At 41.1% G+C, this 20,215-nt stretch overlaps 1 protein-coding gene across 1 annotated transcript in view; it reads left to right on the forward strand.

The window, feature by feature from the left end:
• RASGRP1 (RAS guanyl releasing protein 1) overlaps nucleotides 1-20,215 on the forward strand; it is a 53,037-nt gene that overhangs the window by 24,852 nt on the left and 7,970 nt on the right. The window contains exons 6-13 of the mRNA XM_076344920.1: nucleotides 936-1,089; nucleotides 4,306-4,479; nucleotides 5,241-5,357; nucleotides 14,567-14,842; nucleotides 17,114-17,194; nucleotides 17,794-17,898; nucleotides 18,941-19,050; nucleotides 19,720-19,864. Of these exons, the coding sequence (XP_076201035.1) occupies nucleotides 936-1,089; nucleotides 4,306-4,479; nucleotides 5,241-5,357; nucleotides 14,567-14,842; nucleotides 17,114-17,194; nucleotides 17,794-17,898; nucleotides 18,941-19,050; nucleotides 19,720-19,864 (1,162 nt within the window). The remainder of the gene's footprint in view (nucleotides 1-935; nucleotides 1,090-4,305; nucleotides 4,480-5,240; nucleotides 5,358-14,566; nucleotides 14,843-17,113; nucleotides 17,195-17,793; nucleotides 17,899-18,940; nucleotides 19,051-19,719; nucleotides 19,865-20,215) is intronic.

The raw sequence follows: 20,215 nt of genomic DNA on the forward strand, positions 1-20,215 counted from the left end.
GATGAAATATATGTTATGTAGAGGAACAGAATGCCTTTCAAGAATGGCTTAGGTTGCATTTAACTACTGTGTAGACTTTGTGCTGATTCTCTATGCTAGATAAATTTTACTCTATCCAGGGAACTTAGAAAATTTGTAGAGGCCTAATGATTTTGGAAGATCACTTGAAGTCAATGATAAAGGAGAATACATTTTGATTGGATAACAGATGAGGTAAAAAAAGTGTGTTTATATTTTTAACACCAAAGGTGAGTGAGAAGATGTAGTTTATTACACTGTCAAACTCTTGATACTATTTTATGTGATTTTAGTTATAAAATTACTTGTCCTGTCAAGAATAAATCCTACCGCTATACATCACAGTTCTTTCTTGGGAAGAGAACCTTCCCTGTTGTATGAGAGTAAGATAGTTCTGTGGAACTGTATAACAGTGTCAATTCACACTACAGTTGGAAATGCACAGGCAAAAGCAGAGCAGAATTTGGCATATGTTTTATATCTGGTTACGACAGACAATATTTAGTTTTCAAATCCAGTTAAATTTCAGGGGTGAATAGCATAGGGGGACAGTTCATACTTGGAGGCTGGTCAAGGAAATCTGGAAGAATTATTAAATGGAGGAGCACTGGATGTGTTCAATGAAGACAAAGTTATGGAGAGCAATTCTGGAAGTGCAATATATAATATCATGCTGTTTAGTAATCTAGTTGTATTGTAGTTACGTGCTTCATCAATATAATACTTAAAGACTAACAATAATGCTTTGTCATATAATCTCTAATGCATGAAAGGAGCTTGCTGTTTAGAAATTCAAATAATTCACTTTTTATTGCAGTAAGGCATAAAAACAATGTTACTTTTGTATTGGGGGAGAGGAAAAGTTTGCTCTTCAGAAAATATCTCAGGGTAATTCTGTTTTAAAATTTATCTAAAAGAAATTCTAGGGATTGGTCTAGAAAGCTGACACAGCGTGTAAAGGCCAACACCAGTAAGAAACGGAAAGTCTCGCTTCTTTTTGATCACCTTGAGCCAGAGGAGCTGTCAGACCACCTTACCTATCTTGAATTTAAGTCTTTCAGAAGAATATCAGTAAGTGTTATTTATTTATTTATTTATTTATTTATTTATTTATTTATTTTAAACAAAGATGGGAAGGGAGTAGAAAAGATGGGAGAGGGGTAGTATTATAAGATTAACCCTGCAGTGCAAGCTATTGAACAAGCTGAGTCTGAGTCCAGACTTTTTCTTTTACTAGTGTTTGGACTACATACCCTTTTGCTGCGGTCATTTGAGAGAGTGAGAGTGAACCTTTTAAGTAACTGTGGAACAGAGTCAGGGCAAGGTCAGTTGGAAGGAAGAGGAGTAAACCCTTTGATCTTCATCCAAATAATCTTTTTTTGTTAGAACAAGTGGTGTCATTGGGCACAGGAACAAGCAGCCTCCTTTGACTCAAATCGGTAATCAGGCTGAAATGGGATGAAGGAAACTTGGAATATTCTCCTAGAATGCTAACGTCCTGTGGCTGTAGGAAACAGTTCAGCATTCTTGTGCAGTGACTAATGGACTGTCTGTATAGAAGGTGTCCACTGGACTCTGCTTGCCATTTTTGATTGTGCATAACAAAATAAAGACTAGGGATAAGAAAACACTTGAGAAAATGCTGGTTTTAATGTAAGGGAGGTTTAAAATGTTTTATTAGACAAGCTTTCAAGTACACAAACAATTCTTAAGGATTTATCTCCTTTATGTTTTCTTTCATTTGATTTGTTTCCTCAGCTATGTTGGTAGCCTATAAGATGTTAACTTCCCTATGCACCTTGGCTTCACTTGCATCCTTGTATGCTAAAACATTACTTCTATTCAAACCTGATACAGTTCACACATGGAAAAGAAAAGTGAACATTAGAGACCAAAATCTAAAATGCTTGCAAAGTCAGTGTGATGATAACAGTGAAAGCAAAGTGCGGTTTTTAGGGGGGTTTGTTTGTTTTGGTTATTTAGTGTGTGGGGTTTTTGGGGGTTTGTTTGTTTTGTTTTTAAACTATAATTTGAAGATGAAGTCTTGCAAGGAAAGAGGCTCTCAATAGATTGTGGAAGATTTCACAGTCGTGTGTTAGTATACTTTATTTTGAGCTGACAGTACATGACTTCATGTTTTGCGTTAAATTCAAAAAGCTATAGAACCAAAGCCATGCACAGATTGCTGCCTGTAGGCAGTAATAATATGCAAAGCTTATATAACTCTTAATATTTTCAAGCTCTGTGCAGACATAAAGTAATTAATGAGCATAACAAGTATGACAGCAGTCAGAGCGTCAGATGTGTCATAGAGTTCCAACAGTTACATACTTGTATACATTTTGTATGCAGGGTCCCTGCATATGTTTTGGTATAAATTGAGTTTACCGAAACCTCAGATCAGAAAATAACGTGTAATTAATAAATAGCTATATTCATTAACTCTTTGCAGAATGTGTTCATGGTATGCTAAGCCACAGAATCCTTTTGTTATTCTAACATGACAGCGTATACTGGGAGAAAGGCTGCAAATAACCTGCTGTGTTATCAGTCACTGGAATAACTATTCATAGGTTCGGTCATTTGAAAGTCAGAAAGGAATACTTGATCCCCTGAACATATACAGCACACAGCAAAATCTTCCATGAGACACCATGTATCTTGCAGGAAAGAAAAATGCAGAGTGGTGTTCACAGAGTAATGACTGCAGGTATGCTGGTGTTTGGAAACCATTTCGATTTGTAGTTATAAAATACAGGGAGGCTACACTCTTTTGTAAGAATCTGGGTTCTGCTTTCCTGTTGAGGCTCATAAGTTAGTCATTGCAATACCAGACTCTTGCGTTATTTAAGTACCTGGACTTCTTTACTGTATCTGCCACTAACAATCTTGTTACAGCTGACCTCAATGATAAATTCTTGCACCAAAATTATTTCAAAACTTTAAGTAGTATGTTAGGTATAAATTTGTTCAGCATTTAAAAAAAAATCTTTTCTGAAGGAGAGAGCTGCTGAGAACAAAATATAAACTAATCAAACTGATTCATACTTGTACTGAAACTGTTATGAAGTCCATAATTATGTAGTCAGAAATTGAAAAATTATCTATCTCTATAGAGTAGTTGCTTAAATTTCAAGATCCAGACAAATCTGGCTGGGGTTCAAAATTCAAACAATAATTGTAAGTACTATGTAATCTCAGAGACAGCTCTACAGTAATAACTGTTAAAGTTTCTTCCATTTTTAATTTAGTAAGAGGACAAATCCAAAGATGTCTGCTGTCATATCTGCTTTTTAAAGTGTTAATAGTTCTTATTAAATGGATGGAAAAAGTTAAAAAGTGGAGAGAAAGTGAGAGAGGGAGAGCAAGAAACAAACAGCAGCCTGACAATTTATGACCTTTTCTTAAGGATCAATGCCATTCAGCATACTCCTGTGGCCTTAAGAAAGGAGTATGTGTCTATTACAGCTATGAATGTTTTTGGTAAGATTTTAGTATTAGTGGTCATAGTAAAGAATGGATGTATAAATCCTGTGTCACATTTTCTGATGATTCAAATTCTCGTGTATTCTTGTTAATGGATAAATCAAGAGACTGGATAAACATTGCATCAGCAAAAACAAAGGCTTGCTTCTCTTTCATCTTAATGGGAAGAATGGCTTAAAAAAATCTATTTGTCACATACAGGTGTCTACTGAAGAATTTTAGATTGCTTTTGTTAAATAAGAGAATTTCACAAACTACATTAAAAATATTAAGGAATCTGTCGCCCTCATTCTTAATGGTCTTATCTTGGTTTTATATTAATCTCATTGAACTTGCTTTTTGTATTAGTGTAGCTTAATTCAGAAGTGTGCCCTAGCTACACAAACTGAACACTTAACTTCCTTAAACTATCACTGAGTAACTAGATTACACTTAAAATTCAGTTTAACCTTCCCTGTAGAAGCCTAGATTCAATGAATCTATGGAGCCACAGAGGCTGGGAGGAAAGCCCTGATTCTACTCATCCTAGGGTTTATAAGAGCCAAGGCTCCTGAGATATACATGATGCAAATGATGTGATACAAATTATGGCGAAAAGATGCTTTCAGTTAATTCAATTAGTTCAAGCCTTCTGCTTTGAACTGAGCAAAGCTTTGACAAAGGAGAGATTTCAGTCTTACGGATATTTAGGATGTAAAATACATCTTGTATATTTCATTTGAAAAGCAGACCTGCATCTGCACACAGATCATGAGGTACATGAAACTGTAGATGAGTTTTCATTTAAACTTTTTTTTTAAGTTCTCAGATTATCAGAACTACATTGTGAATAGTTGTGTGAAGGAGAATCCAACAATGGAAAGATCAATTGCTCTTTGCAATGGTATCTCTCAGTGGGTGCAGCTAATGGTTCTCAGCAGACCAACACCACAGCTTCGGGCTGAAGTGTTCATCAAGTTCATTCATGTTGCTCAGGTCAGTTAAATTTTGACATGCTTCTTGTTTATTTTGTCTTTCCCTGATACAGCCCTTTAGTTGCTCTTCCCACACTACTACTGTAGGGTCATCTGGGAATTGCCCTTCTGACACTACTACTGTAGGGTCAGCTGGTAGAGTTGGCACTGGTCTCCTGATTCATACATACAGCATGCATATTTGTGTGTGCTGTGGTTTCATACCAAGCATTCAGATATGGTGCCATTGAAGGCACTGTAATGACTTTCTCATATCCATTCTGAAGAAATTGTTTTCACTGAAAAACTAGACTTGCTTTTGAATCAGCTGGTGAGATTCCAAGCTGTGACTGCCTACCTTTCCAAATCATGAACTACTATCATGCCTTTGGCTATAAGCATTCTACCAGATATGCCTTACTGGATAGGAGCAGAGCTACGGTCCTATTGGTATTCTTTGCACGCTAATTCAACTGCAGTCATAACCAAGATAATAGGCAGTGTTTCCTGCCTATTGTGGTAGACTGTGGGAAGAGGGAGAAGTACTTTGAAGACTTACTGTATCTGCAGAATTAATATCTGATTTAATAACAGTAGAATAAGTACGTTACACCCAGTAAAATCACAACTCATTACTGAAATGAATGAAGTCAAATGGATAGTGGCACAAAACTTGTAAAACTTCAGAGGAAGACAATAGAGGAAATGTAGAATTTGGATGTGCATATTGAACAACTTGAACCTTTAAATAATAAATACTGATTTTCTTGTATGCCAACACAGAAGCTCCACCAGCTGCAGAATTTCAATACATTAATGGCAGTGATAGGAGGGCTCTGTCACAGTTCCATTTCCAGACTCAAGGAAACAAGCTCATGTGTTCCTCATGATGTAATTAAGGTTGGTATTGCTCCTCTAAGTTTTACAAATAGGATTTGTAAAATTGTGTCATTGCACACACAAAAACCCCCTTACTTCATTAGATAAGATGGAAAGAAAGACAGGAAAAAAGAAAAAGGAAGACTTCCTTTGGTTTTGGAGAGTTTTTCTTTGTCAATTCATCTCTATGACACCAGTTACTCCTACACTTCCAACCCCACCTTTCTTCAAGATTTGTATACTTTCTCTAAAGTTTCTCTTAATACTCAGATGTGACAAGCTGCATTTTCATTTATATGCAGTAGTACAGAATAGCATCCAAACATGAAAGCAGACAATTGGATCCTAGAACATTTGAGAACAAAACTATTGTCATCCATAGCAACACTGACCATCCTGAGTCTATGAAATGCTAGCACAGACCTCTGCACTTTGAGTTTAAAACTGAAAGGACTGGTTTTGTTCACCTGATCTTTACCTATGACAGATTTTATCTAGTTCAGACATGAACAAACTTAGCCCTAATACACACACATTATAATACAGTGGAATGTTAGGAATCAGCTGTAATTTCCAACTAAATTCTTGTGAAATACAGATGGATATATTTTTCGCTGAGATTCCAGCTACTGAAACTGTGAAGGAAAACATATTTTTTTAGCAATGAAGTGGCTTCTTAAGAGACTTCTTAAGAGACTAATATGCTGTATTTTGTTTGGGGCCTGAAAGATTTTGTATAGCTATCTAATGAACCTGTTTTGATCACAGTATGATCAGCTTGAATGAACAGGGCATACCTGGAGTATAGACCAGAAGTATGACCTCCCACTGATAACGGTTGCAGCTCTCAGGATCTATAAAACCAGTTAGCAAGCTTATTCTAGAAGCACGTTGTTTTACAAATTTTGTCATGAGGAGTGGACTGCATATGTGCCCATCATTTGAATAACTTGTTGCATCAAGAAATTGTATACAAGCGCTAATAGAAAGCAGGTAAATAAAGGCTGGTAATTAGTGACTTGAGAACATACTTTAAAGTTTAACGGTAACAGTTTGTGAAGGTTAAAAATCAAGGGGTTAGACAGGAACTTCCACAAGAAAACATTGGCCTATTGATTTTATAGTGTTAAGAGTCAGCTTTGTACCTGTATAGTTTTAAACAAGGAAAATATTTGTACTGCCAGACTTAAGATTCATTTGGCCTTTACAACAAATCCAATATTGTCGTGGTTTAACTTCAGTCGGCAACTAAGCACCACGCAGCCGCTCGCTCACTCCCCCCCACCCGGTGGGATGGGGGAGAGAATTGGAAGAGCACAAGTTAGAAAAACTCGTGGGTTGAGATAAAAACAGTTTAATAATTGAAATAAAATGATAATAATAATAATAATATGATAATAATAATAATAATACACAAAGCAAGTGATGCACAGTACAATTGCTCACCACCCGCCGACCGATGCCCAGCCAGTCCCCGAGCAGCAGCCCCCCCGGCCAGCTTTCCCCAGTTTATGTACTGAGCATGACGTCACATGGTATGGAATGTCCCTTTGGCCAGTTTGGCTGTGCCCCCTCCCAGCTTCTTGTGCACCTTCAGTCTTCTCAGTCGGTAGAACATGGGAAGCTGAAAAGTCCTTGGCTAGTGTAAGCATTACCTAGCAACAACTAAAACATCGGTGCGTTATCAACTTTGTTCTCATCCTAAATCCAAAACACTGTACCAGCTACTAGAAAAGAAATTAACTCTATCCCTGCCGAAACCAGGACAATATCCACCCCTTATTCTATACCATCTGCGTCATGCTCAAGTCTCATATTTTCCAGTACATTTTCATTAATCACCACCCCTTTATATATATATATATATAAATATATATACACACACACAGAGATATCATTCCCTTCGTCTGTGGGCCATCCCTCTAAAATGTTCGGTGAGTTCATTTAGTCCATGACTTCGGGCTCCATCTGTCATAATAATCTTTCAGGGCAGGAAAAATGGAGATGGTATGTGGTGTTGGATTGTTCCATGTTGAAGTCAGTTCTGGTACCATCATCACTGTGCTTTGCTTGGTTTCACTGAAGTTATTCTTCATTAGTCTGGGTGATTCTTGTTGTAATAACATTAGTATGGCATATAATATTATTAGTATGATTAGTATATCTGTGTATTATTAGTATAACTATTATAACTATAATTAGTACTTAACATCACATAATTCAGATCATTGGCTATTCTCACCCAAAACCAAATCCCCTTGAGGTACACATCGGACTTCCCCATCCTCCCGCATTATCCACCAAGTGCACCCAGGTCCTTGAGCAAAAGCAATCCCATGGATGGGTCTGCCTCTGCCTGAGGCAGGAATAACCCAGACTGTCTTCCCCAGCATATTTTTTATGTGCACTACAGGAACTTTATTCCCATCTACAGTACGTAAAAGTTCTGACTGGGCAGGGCCTGCTCGATTGGCAGATCCCCGAGTGTTGACTAACCAGGTGGCCTTTGCTAAATGCGTATCCCAATGTTTGAACGTCCCGCCACCCATTGCTCTCAGTGTAGTCTTTAACAATCCATTGTATCGTTCAATTTTCCCAGAGGCTGGTGCATGATAGGGGATGTGATACACCCACTCAATGCCGTGCTCTTTGGCCCAGGTGTCTATGAGGTTGTTTCAGAAGTGAGTCCCATTGTCTGACTCAATTCTTTCTGGGGTGCCATGTCGCCATAGGACTTGCTTTTCAAGGCCCAGGATAGTGTTCCGGGCGGTGGCATGGGGCACGGGATATGTTTCCAGCCATCCGGTGGTTGCCTCCACCATTGTAAGCACGTGGCGCTTGCCTTGGCGGGTTTGTGGGAGTGTGATATAATCGATCTGCCAGGCCTCCCCATATTTATATTTCAACCATCGTCCTCCATACCAAAAAGGCTTTAACCGCTTGGCTTGTTTGATTGCAGCGCATGTTTCGCATTCATGGATAACCTGGGCTATAGTGTCCATGGTCAAGTCCACCCCTCGATCGTGAGCCCATCTATATGTTGCATCTCTTCCTTGGTGGCCTGAGGTGTCATGGGCCCACCGAGCTAGAAATAATTCACCCTTATGTTGCCAGTCCAGATCCACCTGAGCCACTTCAATCTTAGCAGCCTGATCCACCTGCTGGTTATTTTGATGTTCTTCAGTGGCCCGACTCTTGGGTACGTGAGCATCTACGTGACGGACTTTTACAACCAGGTTCTCCACCCGGGCAGCAATATCTTGCCACAATGCGGCAGCCCAGATGGGTTTGCCTCTGCGCTGCCAGTTGCTCTGCTTCCATTGCTGCAACCACCCCCACAGGGCATTTGCCACCATCCATGAGTCAGTACAGAGATAGAGCACTGGCCACTTTTCTCGGTCAGCAATGTCTAAAGCCAGCTGGATGGCCTTTACTTCTGCAAATTGGCTCGATTCACCTTCTCCTTCAGCAGTTTCTACAACTTGTCGCATAGGACTCCATACAGCAGCTTTCCACCTCCGATGTTTTCCCACAAGACGACAGGACCCGTCAGTGAACAGGGCATATTGCTTCTCATTTTCCGGTAGTTCATTATACATTGGGGCCTCTTCAGCACGCGTTACCTCCTCCTCTGGCAATATTCCAAAATCTTTGCCCTCTGGCCAATCCATGATCACTTCCAGGATTCCTGGGCGACTGGGGTTTCCTATTCGAGCCCGTTGTGTGATCAGTGCGACCCACTTACTCCATGTAGCGTCAGTTGCATGATGTGTACAGGGGACCCTCCCTCTGAACATCCAGCCTAGCACCAGCAGTCGGGGTGCCAGGAGGAGCTGTGCTTCAGTGCCGATCACTTCTGAAGCAGCTCAAACCCCTTCATATGCTGCTAATATCTCTTTTTCAGTTGGAGTATAGCGGGCCTCGGATCCTCTGTATCCCCGACTCCAAAACCCTAGGGGTCGACCTCGAGTCTCCCCTGGTGCTTTCTGCCAGAGGCTCCAGGTAGGGCCATTCTCCCCGGCTGTGGTGTAGAGCACATATTTTACATCTTGCCCTGCCCGGACTGGCCCCAGGGCTACTGCATGAACTGTCTCCCGTTTAATTTGTTCAAAAGCTTGTCGTTGCTCAAGGCCCCATTTGAAATTGTTCTTCTTCCGGGTCACTTGATAGAGAGGGTTTACAATCAGACTGTAATTTGGAATGTGCATTCTCCAAAAACCCACGACGCCGAAGAAAGCTTGTGTTTCCTTTTTGCTAGTTGGTGGAGACATGGCTGTTATTTTGTTGATCACATCCTTTGGGATCTGACGAAGTCCATCTTGCCATTTTATTCCTAAAAATTGGATCTCCTGTGCAGGTCCCTTGACCTGACTTTGTTTTATGGCAAAACCGGCCTTCAGCAGGATTTGGACTATTTCCTTCCCTTTTTCAAAAACTTCTCCTGCTGTGTTGCCCCACACGATGATATCATCAAAGTATTGCAGGTGTTCTGGAGCTCCACCCTGTTCTAGTGCAGTCTGGATTAGTCCATGGCAAATGGTAGGGCTGTGTTTCCACCCCTGGGGCAGTCGGTTCCAGGTGTACTGAACACCCCTCCAAGTGAAAGCAAACTGTGGCCTGCACTCCGCTGCCAAAGGGATTGAGAAAAACGCATTAGCAGTATCAACTGTGGCATACCACTTGGCTGCCTTTGACTCCAGTTCGTATTGAAGTTCTAGCATGTCTGGCACAGCAGCACTCAGCGGTGGCGTGACTTCATTTAGGCCACGATAGTCTACTGTTAGTCTCCACTCTCCATTAGACTTCCGCACTGGCCATATGGGACTGTTAAAGGGTGAGTGGGTCTTGCTGATCACTCCTTGGCTCTCCAGTCGACGAATCAGCTCATGAATGGGAATCAGGGAGTCTCGGTTGGTGCGATATTGCTGCCGGTGCACTGTGGTGGTAGCGATTGGCACTTGTTGGTCTTCGACCTTCAGCAACCCCACAACAGAGGGGTCCTCCGAGAGACCAGGCAAGGTGGACAGCTGTTTAATTTCCTCCATCTCCAAGGCAGCTATACCAAAAGCCCACCGGTACCCTTTTGGGTCCTTGAAATACCCTCTCCTGAGGTAGTCTATGCCAAGGATGCACGGAGCATCTGGGCCAGTCACAATGGGGTGCTTCTGCCACCCGTTCCCAGTTAAACTCACTTCGGCTTCCAATACAGTTAGCTGTTGGGATCCCCCCGTCACCCCAGAAATACAGATGGGTTCTGCCCCTATATAGCTTGATGGCATTAGGGTACACTGTGCACCGGTGTCTACCAGAGCCTTATACTTCTGTAGGTCTGACGTGCCAGGCCACCGAGTCCACGCAGTCCAGTAAACCCGGTTGTCCCTTTCTTCCCCCTGGCTGGAGGCAGGGCCCCTCTAATCCTCATCACAGTACTCATTTCTCATTTCTTGTACGTACGGGTCAGAAGTTTCTTCATTAAGATCAAGAGTAAGATCGGCCCTTCTACTCTGTCTGGGGAACTGCCCGCTGGAAACTGGAGCAGCAATTTTCCTGGAAGAACCTCTTTCTGTGATTGTTTTCCCTTGCAATTCGCATACCTGTGCCCCTAGGGCTGCGGTAGGTTTCCCATCCCACTTCCTCATGTCCTCTCCGTGGTCACGCAGATAAAACCATAGGGTGCCCCGTGGTGTGTACCCTTTATATTCTCTCTCTTGAGCAAAAGAACGCTGACTCCTAATAGCCGAGATACTGGTCCGTACAGGTGAGGAGTAGGACCTATCCTCTCTGAGTTGCTGGATCTCCCGGGACAGTTTTTTGGACAGTTTCTCCACAGCCGAGACGATGGAGGAAGAAAGACTTTCCTCGTATTGCCGGAGTTGACTAGCCAATTCATCCACTGTTTGTTCCTCTCCATCTTTCCAGGTTATCACTGCCAATGAATTGGCGTATGACGATGGTGAGCTCCTTATAAACTTCCGCCACATGGGTCGTGTGCACTTGACTTCGTCTGGATCTTTGGATAGTTGTTTATTGTTCAGGTCATCATAAATCACCTCCAGCACAGCTAATTCTCTCAGAAACTGGATACCCTTCTCCATGGTGGCCCACTTGCTTGGGCGACATATGACATCTTCCTTAAAGGGATACCTTTCCTTCACGCTTGACAAGAGTCGCCTCCAAAGGCTGAGGACTCGTGTCCCTTTTCCAATTGCTTTATCAATGCCCCCTTCCCTAGAAAGGGATCCCAGCTGCTTGGCTTCCCTACCCTCTAATTTCAGGCTACTGGCCCCATTATCCCAGCGTTGGAGCAGCCAGGTGACAATATGCTCACCTGGACGACGGCTGAAATCTTTTCGTATATCTCGCAGCTCACTCAGGGATAGAGATCGGGTGGTCACTGCCTCGTTTATGAGTTCTTCCTCTTCTTCCTCCCCGATCAGTGGCCGGCTCTCCTCCTGCCGTTCTCGTGATGGCCCTTCTCCAGGGTACTCGTACAGTTCTTCCTCCGGTTCCCTTTTAGAAGCTTCTTCCTCCCTTACTAAACGAGCCGACTTCCGCTTCCAAAATTTCTTCTTGTGTACAGGGGCGACTGATACCGGCACAGGCTGGTTCTTTGGTTCAGCCACAGGGCCTGTCGCCGGGGTTGGAGTGGTCGCAGTGCATGTCGCCGGGGTTGGAGTGGCCGCAGTGCAAGTGCATGTCACCGGAGTCCGAGTAGCCGCAGGGCCTGTTGCCGGGGTCTGAGTGACTGCAGTGCAAGTGCATGTCACCGGAGTCTGAGTGGCCACAGGGCCTGTCGCCGGGGTTGGAGTGGCCACAGTGCAAGTGCATGTCACCGGAGTCTGAGTGGCCGCAGGGCCTGTTGCCGGGGTCTGAGTGACCGCAGTGCATGTCGCCGGGGTCTGAGTGGCCTCAGTGCATGTCGCTGGGGTCTGAGTGGCCGCAGTGCATGTCGCCGGGGTCTGAGTGGCTGCAGTGCATGTCGCCGGGGTCTGAGTGGCTGCAGTGCATGTCGCTGGGGTCGGAGTGGCCGCAGTGCATGTCGCCGGGGTCTGAGTGGCCGCAGTGCATGTCGCCGGGGTCTGAGTGGCCGCAGTGCATGTCGCCAGGGTCTGAGTGGCCGCAGTGCATGTTGCCGGGGTTGGAGTGGCCGTAGTGCGTGTTGCCCGGGTTTGAGTGGCCACAGGGCCTGTTGCCGGGGTCTGAGTGGCTGCACGGCCTGTCGCTGGGGTCGGAGTGGCCGCAGGGCGCGTTGCCCGGGTCTGAGTGGCCGCAGTGCGTGTCGTTTTACTGTCAGAGCCAGAGACCTTCCCTTCCCTTTGAGGGCACTGAATGGTGTTGAACAGGGCTCGGTAGGCATGGGCCAGGCCCCAGCACGTTGCAATGAGCTGCATCTCTCTGGAGTTGCCAGGGTGACAGCATACTTTTTCCAAATATTCTACTAACTTTTCAGGATTCTGCACTTGCTCAGGGGTGAAGTTCCAAAACACTGGGGGTGCCCATTGGCCTAGGTACTTGCCCATCTTGTCCCACACACCCTGCCACTCATAATTATTCAGCCTTGGGGCAGATCTCTGGATGATATTCTTAAATTGCTTACCAACTTTAGACAAAACCGAAACAATATTCCCAAGAAGTACCAATAGAAGTATCTTAACTACCCAAGGATGTTCAAAATACTGAAAAGTTACTGTAATGAAGGAGGAAACATCATAGAAGAAGGTAGTGACACTGCCATTCTGTATTTCCTCCATAAAAAAACTCTCAGAAAAGTTACTGCAATTGCTAGTTGTCTCCACGAAATGATCTCCGTGGTACAGTAACGGCTTCATTGCGAACTTTACATACCACACTAACGTCAAGGTCAATGTTCTAAAAACAAACCTCACAAGCGAGACATCACTAATCACTGCAGACCACAGCAAACTGCAAAACCCAACACCAATCTTTAACGTGTACAGCAGGAAAAAGAGCGTGATGCAGATTATACAAGTCAATATCGAGAACAGAGAAACCAACATTGTGACCCACAACGACTAACAGATATAAGTTCTTTAATACACTCCGGTTAACCTGTTATTATCTCAAACCCTTCGAGCCCCACGTTGGGCGCCAAAAAGGACTGTCGTGGTTTAACTTCAGTCGGCAACTAAGCACCACGCAGCCGCTCGCTCACTCCCCCCCACCCGGTGGGATGGGGGAGAGAATTGGAAGAGCACAAGTTAGAAAAACTCGTGGGTTGAGATAAAAACAGTTTAATAATTGAAATAAAATGATAATAATAATAATAATATGATAATAATAATAATAATACACAAAGCAAGTGATGCACAGTACAATTGCTCACCACCCGCCGACCGATGCCCAGCCAGTCCCCGAGCAGCGGCCCCCCCGGCCAGCTTTCCCCAGTTTATGTACTGAGCATGACGTCACATGGTATGGAATGTCCCTTTGGCCAGTTTGGCTGTGCCCCCTCCCAGCTTCTTGTGCACCTTCAGTCTTCTCAGTCGGTAGAACATGGGAAGCTGAAAAGTCCTTGGCTAGTGTAAGCATTACCTAGCAACAACTAAAACATCGGTGCGTTATCAACTTTGTTCTCATCCTAAATCCAAAACACTGTACCAGCTACTAGAAAAGAAATTAACTCTATCCCTGCCGAAACCAGGACAAATATATTGTTTCTTCTTCATTTCCATCGGAAAAAAGTTTTCTTAAAAGCACAGATGTGCCACCTTGAACTGTAGTAGGAGTTCTGTTCACGCTGTGATGGGACCATAGCACAGCGTAAGATTTCTCTGCCAGGACTTTCCAATTCCCGCAGTTCCAGCTGGTGACCTGGAAGCCAGAGAAGTGCATTCCACATTTTAAGGTGACGATGGTTGCTTTTATGAAGGTCAGAGAGCTTGTGTTGTTCTTATGCATTAACTGCATACACATCCCCTTGATTTGAGAGGATCCTATTTCTTTTCATTGACTAAATAGGGAATGTAGGAAGACCAGCATTATAGATTAGCCTATAGATTAACTGTTTGTAATTACATATTATAGATAGTTAAATTAGGTGAGGTGAATTGAGGTGAGGTGAGATTTCATTTGAAGCCTAAAGTTTTAAAATCCATTTCAAGAGTCATTGTGAGTAAACTCCTTAACAATAACATGGGAAATTCTTGTGCTGTATGACCAGAACAAAAACAGTAACCAATTTTGATTTTTTTTTTTCTTTTTATTTTTAGGTGTTTAATGAAATGACGGAACTGCTTTCATCTTACAGAAATTATGACAGTTACCGACGAGCCTATAATGAGTGCAGTAACTTTAAGATCCCAATCCTTGGGGTCCACCTGAAAGATTTGATATCACTTTATGAGGGCATGCCAGACTACTTAGAGGACAAAAAAATTAACATATACAAACTATACTCTCTGTATAACCACATAAATGAGCTGATACAACTCCAGGAAATGCCGCTTCCCCTGGAGGCTAATATGGACCTTGTTCATTTGCTTACAGTAAGTCTGTTAGATGACATAAATACCCCCATTTTAAAAATAATTCCATATACCTCTCAAACAACTAAGTGGAGAATTCCATTAATTAGAAATACATAATATTGTAAGATTTTTTTTTTTTCCTTAAGGAAATGTACAATAATAGAACAAGAGAAAATGTTAGTGGTACTGATTTATCTGACAGCAAGGGTAGAGGTGCCAGTTCAGCAGTATGCTTCCAATTATTTCTATAAGGGAAGGAAACGTTTATTTCTGCTTCACTATAGTAGTATGCATTCTCTCTGTGCTTTGACTAAGGAAGTGGTCTGAATCCTCTGTTGATTAAGCCTAAATAGGGAGAAAGGTAGAAAGCTTCCTTAGATGCACCTTGGAGGCAGAAGATTACATAAAAAGCTTCCTTGTGTTGAACACACAAACTTTCACGTAAAAGTTCAGTCCCTTAAGATATGTAGGGTTAAACATACCACGTTTCTAGCCAAGTTTCTTCTGGTACTAAAAAAACTGTCTGACATAAACGTTAGTCAAATATAGTTGTTGTACTACTCTTCCAGTCATATCTAGTCAGTGCCATGTTACTAACAAAATTGATACTACCTAGGATGTATGGCACAACAATAGTTTTAGCTTCTCCTAGTAAGTTAAAATACTACCTTTTATTAAAACAAGTACATCTACCTTTCTTGTTTCTCAGTTTCAGTTGGCCTTAACAAGTACCTCAGCTTGAAAAAACTAGATAGGCTCCTTCCACTTTCTGGTTACAAGCCCTGTTTCAGCAAAAAGCTAATAGATAAAAATGCTTATGTGCTTGAGGTTATTTGTTGTCTCTGGGAGCACTCGTGTGTGAAATTGAGCGCACATGCTCTGGGCCTGAAATAGAGCTACATAAAGTGGTGAATTTCTTCCTGCTAAATGTTTTGAATAATTTGAGACAAAACATTTTAAGTCCCTTTTTTTTAAAAAAAAAAAAAAATGTTTTTTAAAAATGGCTATTACAAATATGTAGAACTTTGGTCACAATTTCATTAGCTACATATGACAGGACATAAATCAAAAGAAATATTTCATTTCAAAGCAGGATCTTCTAATCTGCTAATATTCCAGGGTGCACATAATTTTCCTGTTTGTTCTCTGATCTTTCCAACAGTCTTTCTCCTTCTCCTGTTTCCTTTAGTCATATGCTTTCCCAGTAGCAGGCAAGTCAGTTTGAAGAGGTATTAGTAATTACATACATAAGTCAATAATTCATAGAAGTATCTTAACATTTGGATTTTTGTTTTTTGAGTGTCAGAAACTACTTTAAGATTTCCCCAAGAATCTAAAATTATTCACTATTATGACTACAACAGTAATTCTTGCAGTTGTTCACAAGAAAGTTATTGCTTATCTGCAATTTGAGTAATGTTATTCATTGGATAAAATAGCATATTTTGTTTTCTTGGTTTATATACATATGACTGCCGCGATCTTGACTCTCTGTAACAAGTTTATATTTTCTTTGGACTTGCCGTAGATTGAGTCTTGTAACACATTTACATGTGGCTTTTCTATTCAATCACATGTCCAGTGTGAATATTTTCACGTAAATATTCAAAGTGTCATGTTACCAGTCTTCAATCTTAGCTTGAAATTTGTTTCCAGTCAATAAAAATATTTGCTATACTATTTGTCAGGACACATGCAAAAGCAAAGGTATAAATTTGATAATTTTTTCAAATTCCTTTATTATCCAGGTATAATGTTTCTCACTTAACATAACTGCTGTTGACAGTTAAAGGTTCTCACTAAATATATGCAAGTCCATCTTTTATCCTCATCGTACATTTCTTAGTTCAACATGGTCACAGCTGGATTGGATAAATATGACATGTTTAAACAAGAGTTTTCTGAGAATTAGAGTTGATGGGCAGTTTCATTGGAATGGTGCTTTTGTGCTTAGTTGCATGATAGACTACTTGAATATTATGGGAGTAACAGTTTTTTTCAGGTAACTTATTAACTGACTGCTAATTATGCTTACAGTCACTTGCTGTGCTAATGACTGTAGCTGTGTAATGTTACAGATTTCCAGATAATGGCAGTAACAGACCGGAATTTAGAAATGTACCCATTTCAAATCACTGTGAACACCTGTGCAGCTCAAGTGCATTTTTTTTCTAGGTACAACCTAAATTAAAAATTAATCCACCAAAAAATACTAATGCATGCCAGGAACAAGTATATCAAGTAGTAGTGACTGCTTTGGGATTAAACTAATGTTGTGTTTGTTTTCAGCTGTCCCTTGATCTTTACTACACAGAAGATGAAATTTATGAGCTTTCATACGCACGAGAGCCACGAAGTCACCGAGCTGCCGTAAGGGCCTTTCCAGATTCTTAACAAAAGATCTTTTTTTATGAGTAATGTAACTTTTATCCTTTGCATTAATTTTATTTTATTTTATGCTAAATTTTAGCTTTATAGACTGAGCAAAATCTGTTAAAGCATAAATTGTTTGGTTGGTGACGAAGCCTAAGCTAGAATATATGGGAGAGTTGACACCATATCAGGTTTTATAACATGAACACAAACACAAATGAAGTTACTTATGTAGAGACATCAGGCTCAATCTTGGCAATTGATACTGTTTCTTTTAAATGAAGAATTCTTATGTGATTCAAATGATCAAACCCATGAGTGTTATATTGCAGTTTTGTTCCAGTTTTATAAATATGGAAAAGACGGTGAATTTACAGGATTGTCAGTGAACTGTGACAATTTAAGGAACAACCACTGTTTTGGACAGTTTGGGAAAGTACTCTGAAGTACCACGTAATTATCAAAAGTATGATGTTGGATCCAACAGGCCATTTCTGCAGTCCTGTATCACATAGTCCATTGTCACAAATGAAAGAAGTGTAATACTGAAAATCTTTTCATGTGGTACTAATGAAGTTCCATTCAATTTATTCTAGCCTTTGACACCTTCCAGACCACCAGTAGTTGCAGACTGGGCCTCAGGAGTAGCCCCAAAACCTGATCCAAAAACCATCAGCAAACATGTTCAAAGAATGGTAGATGTAAGTATGGTTGGCCCATTTACCTTACATATCGGTCGTAGGCTTAGTCTCTAGGTATGGGAAGACACAAAGAAGGGAAGAAATACTGGACACATTCAAAGCTGTGCTGAGTTTGTAAGCACTTCTGTCCTCACAAATAGATATTTCTGCCTAGCTGTAAATAGCAGCAGCAGCCTGTGAGGCATGGAAGGAAATTGCTTATATGACTGAGGAGCCAGCGGGGAGTGTGAATGCTGGTTTGTATACTTTCAGAGTCATTCTTCCAAGGAGCCAGGGAGTCCATTTCTACCAGGGACTCCAACATCATGTTACCGGTGGAGTCTGAAAGTGGGCCTCTCAATGGCTTTGTTACTAGCACCTGTTGCTTTTTCTCTCTCTTTTGCTTTACTGGAAACCATCAAGTAAGCTCAGGTGATTGATTCCAAAACTGACAGAGAGAGAGAGGTAAAGAGTTTGTCTTTGAATCCCTGCTTCATCTCTTTTCCTTCTAAACACTTCTAATATTGCTAGGTATCCTTTGATACATGCTGTTTTGGAATATATTTCTAAATTTGGCCTAGATGTGCTCCTCGCCTTAGGGCCAGAGACAAACAGTAATGACATTCCACAAGTGGAAATAGGTGTCTACGTGACAATTCTGTCATATAACTACTTTTCACATGACACTGACCTGATGAAATAAGGTAGGCAGCTACACTGATTTGGCTAGAGAGATCATCACTGAGACTACTAGTTGAGAGCATTAGTACAAATTGTATGTGTAGGCCTGGACATAATGATCTTAAAGTGAAACTAAAAAAGAGCTGTCATTGTGTAGTAAAGCATTTAGTCCAGCCTATGTTGACTTATCTACCTTTTGCTACAAATCAAGAAATCATAATGCTTCTTTAGTCTCAAGCAAAAAAAAGCAGTTAAACTGTTGCACTGTTTAATAGGTACTGGGAGAAAGTGAGAGAGGAAATCCATAAATATTGTGGAGACTTTCTAAAGTGGTAGTTCAGCCCATCCTCATTATAAACTATTCTACTATTATCTTGCATAGTCTGTCTTCAAAAATTATGACCATGATCAGGATGGATACATTTCTCAGGAAGAATTTGAAAAGATAGCTGCCAGTTTTCCATTCTCATTTTGTGTAATGGCTAAGGACTGGTGAGTACATACAAATCTCTTTTAACCTAGTTCTGCTTATCAACTTTGTAGCATCTGTTTTGGGAGGGGTTTTGGGGTTTTTGTTTTTAAATTTTATTTCTACCATTAGGGTGGTAAAATCATCCTCTTCACCCACAAATAGAAGTGAAAACATAACTGGCAAAAGCATCTTCTAAGTGTGTTGTGAATGACATCTTCATGAACTTACAGCAGTGGTCACCAGGCTGATGTAGGAGGAAGAACAGATAATAGAAAAAGAAATGGTTTTTTGAATGCTATTCTGTATATACTACTAAAGAACTTTCCTAAGATGAACCTGTCCCTCAAAAACAGACAATTGGCAAATGTATATTTTTGTCAATTAAGAACATTTTTCTTAACATATTAAAGCATGGAAAAATAGAATAGTGATTATTCAGAGGTTTTCTATGAAGTAGTTTTGAGGCTGCATCAAATATGCAGATATTTTGTTTATCCTTACAGGCTGCATTTTAAATGTGTAGATAAGTTTCTGTAGACTTTGGGAGCAGTTGACAAGATTACTGAGGTCATTGTAGTTTTTGGCCCATGAAACTATTGCCATTATAAATTGTGAAGAAAGATATGTTTAATTCTCCTCATGCTTTTAAGAAATATGTCTCACAAACAACTTTTCTTTTTTGTTTTCAGGGAAGGTCTGATTAGCAGGGATGAAATAACAGCTTACTTTATGAGGGCTAGCTCAATCTATTCCAAATTAGGACTTGGCTTTGCTCACAACTTCCAAGAGACCACTTACTTAAGGCCTACTTTCTGTGACAACTGTGCTGGATTTGTAAGCTTACTTTTTAGTAAATTATGTTAACATTGTTTGGAATAATGCCTTTTTTTAATCTCATAATCACCCTGTGTCATATACAGAAACGGATCTATATAAAACACCAGTGAAGCTATATAGAACATCAGGCTTCTACCTGTGTAGCTATTTAAGGTACCCTTTACACCCCTCTTGGCAGTACTATTATCTGTTTAAACATGGCTCCTACCTTGTGGTGTTCGGTTGTGTCACCAAAGACAGTCTCAGGCAAGACTTCCAAATCAAGAGCCTTCCAATCCATGGGGCTGTTAGAACTCATGTCCTGATACAGACATGATATGGCCCCTGCCTATGGCACAGAAAGATTTA

This window comes from Aptenodytes patagonicus, chromosome 7, assembly GCF_965638725.1.
Source record: "Aptenodytes patagonicus chromosome 7, bAptPat1.pri.cur, whole genome shotgun sequence".
In the NCBI taxonomy this organism is placed as follows: domain Eukaryota; kingdom Metazoa; phylum Chordata; class Aves; order Sphenisciformes; family Spheniscidae; genus Aptenodytes; species Aptenodytes patagonicus.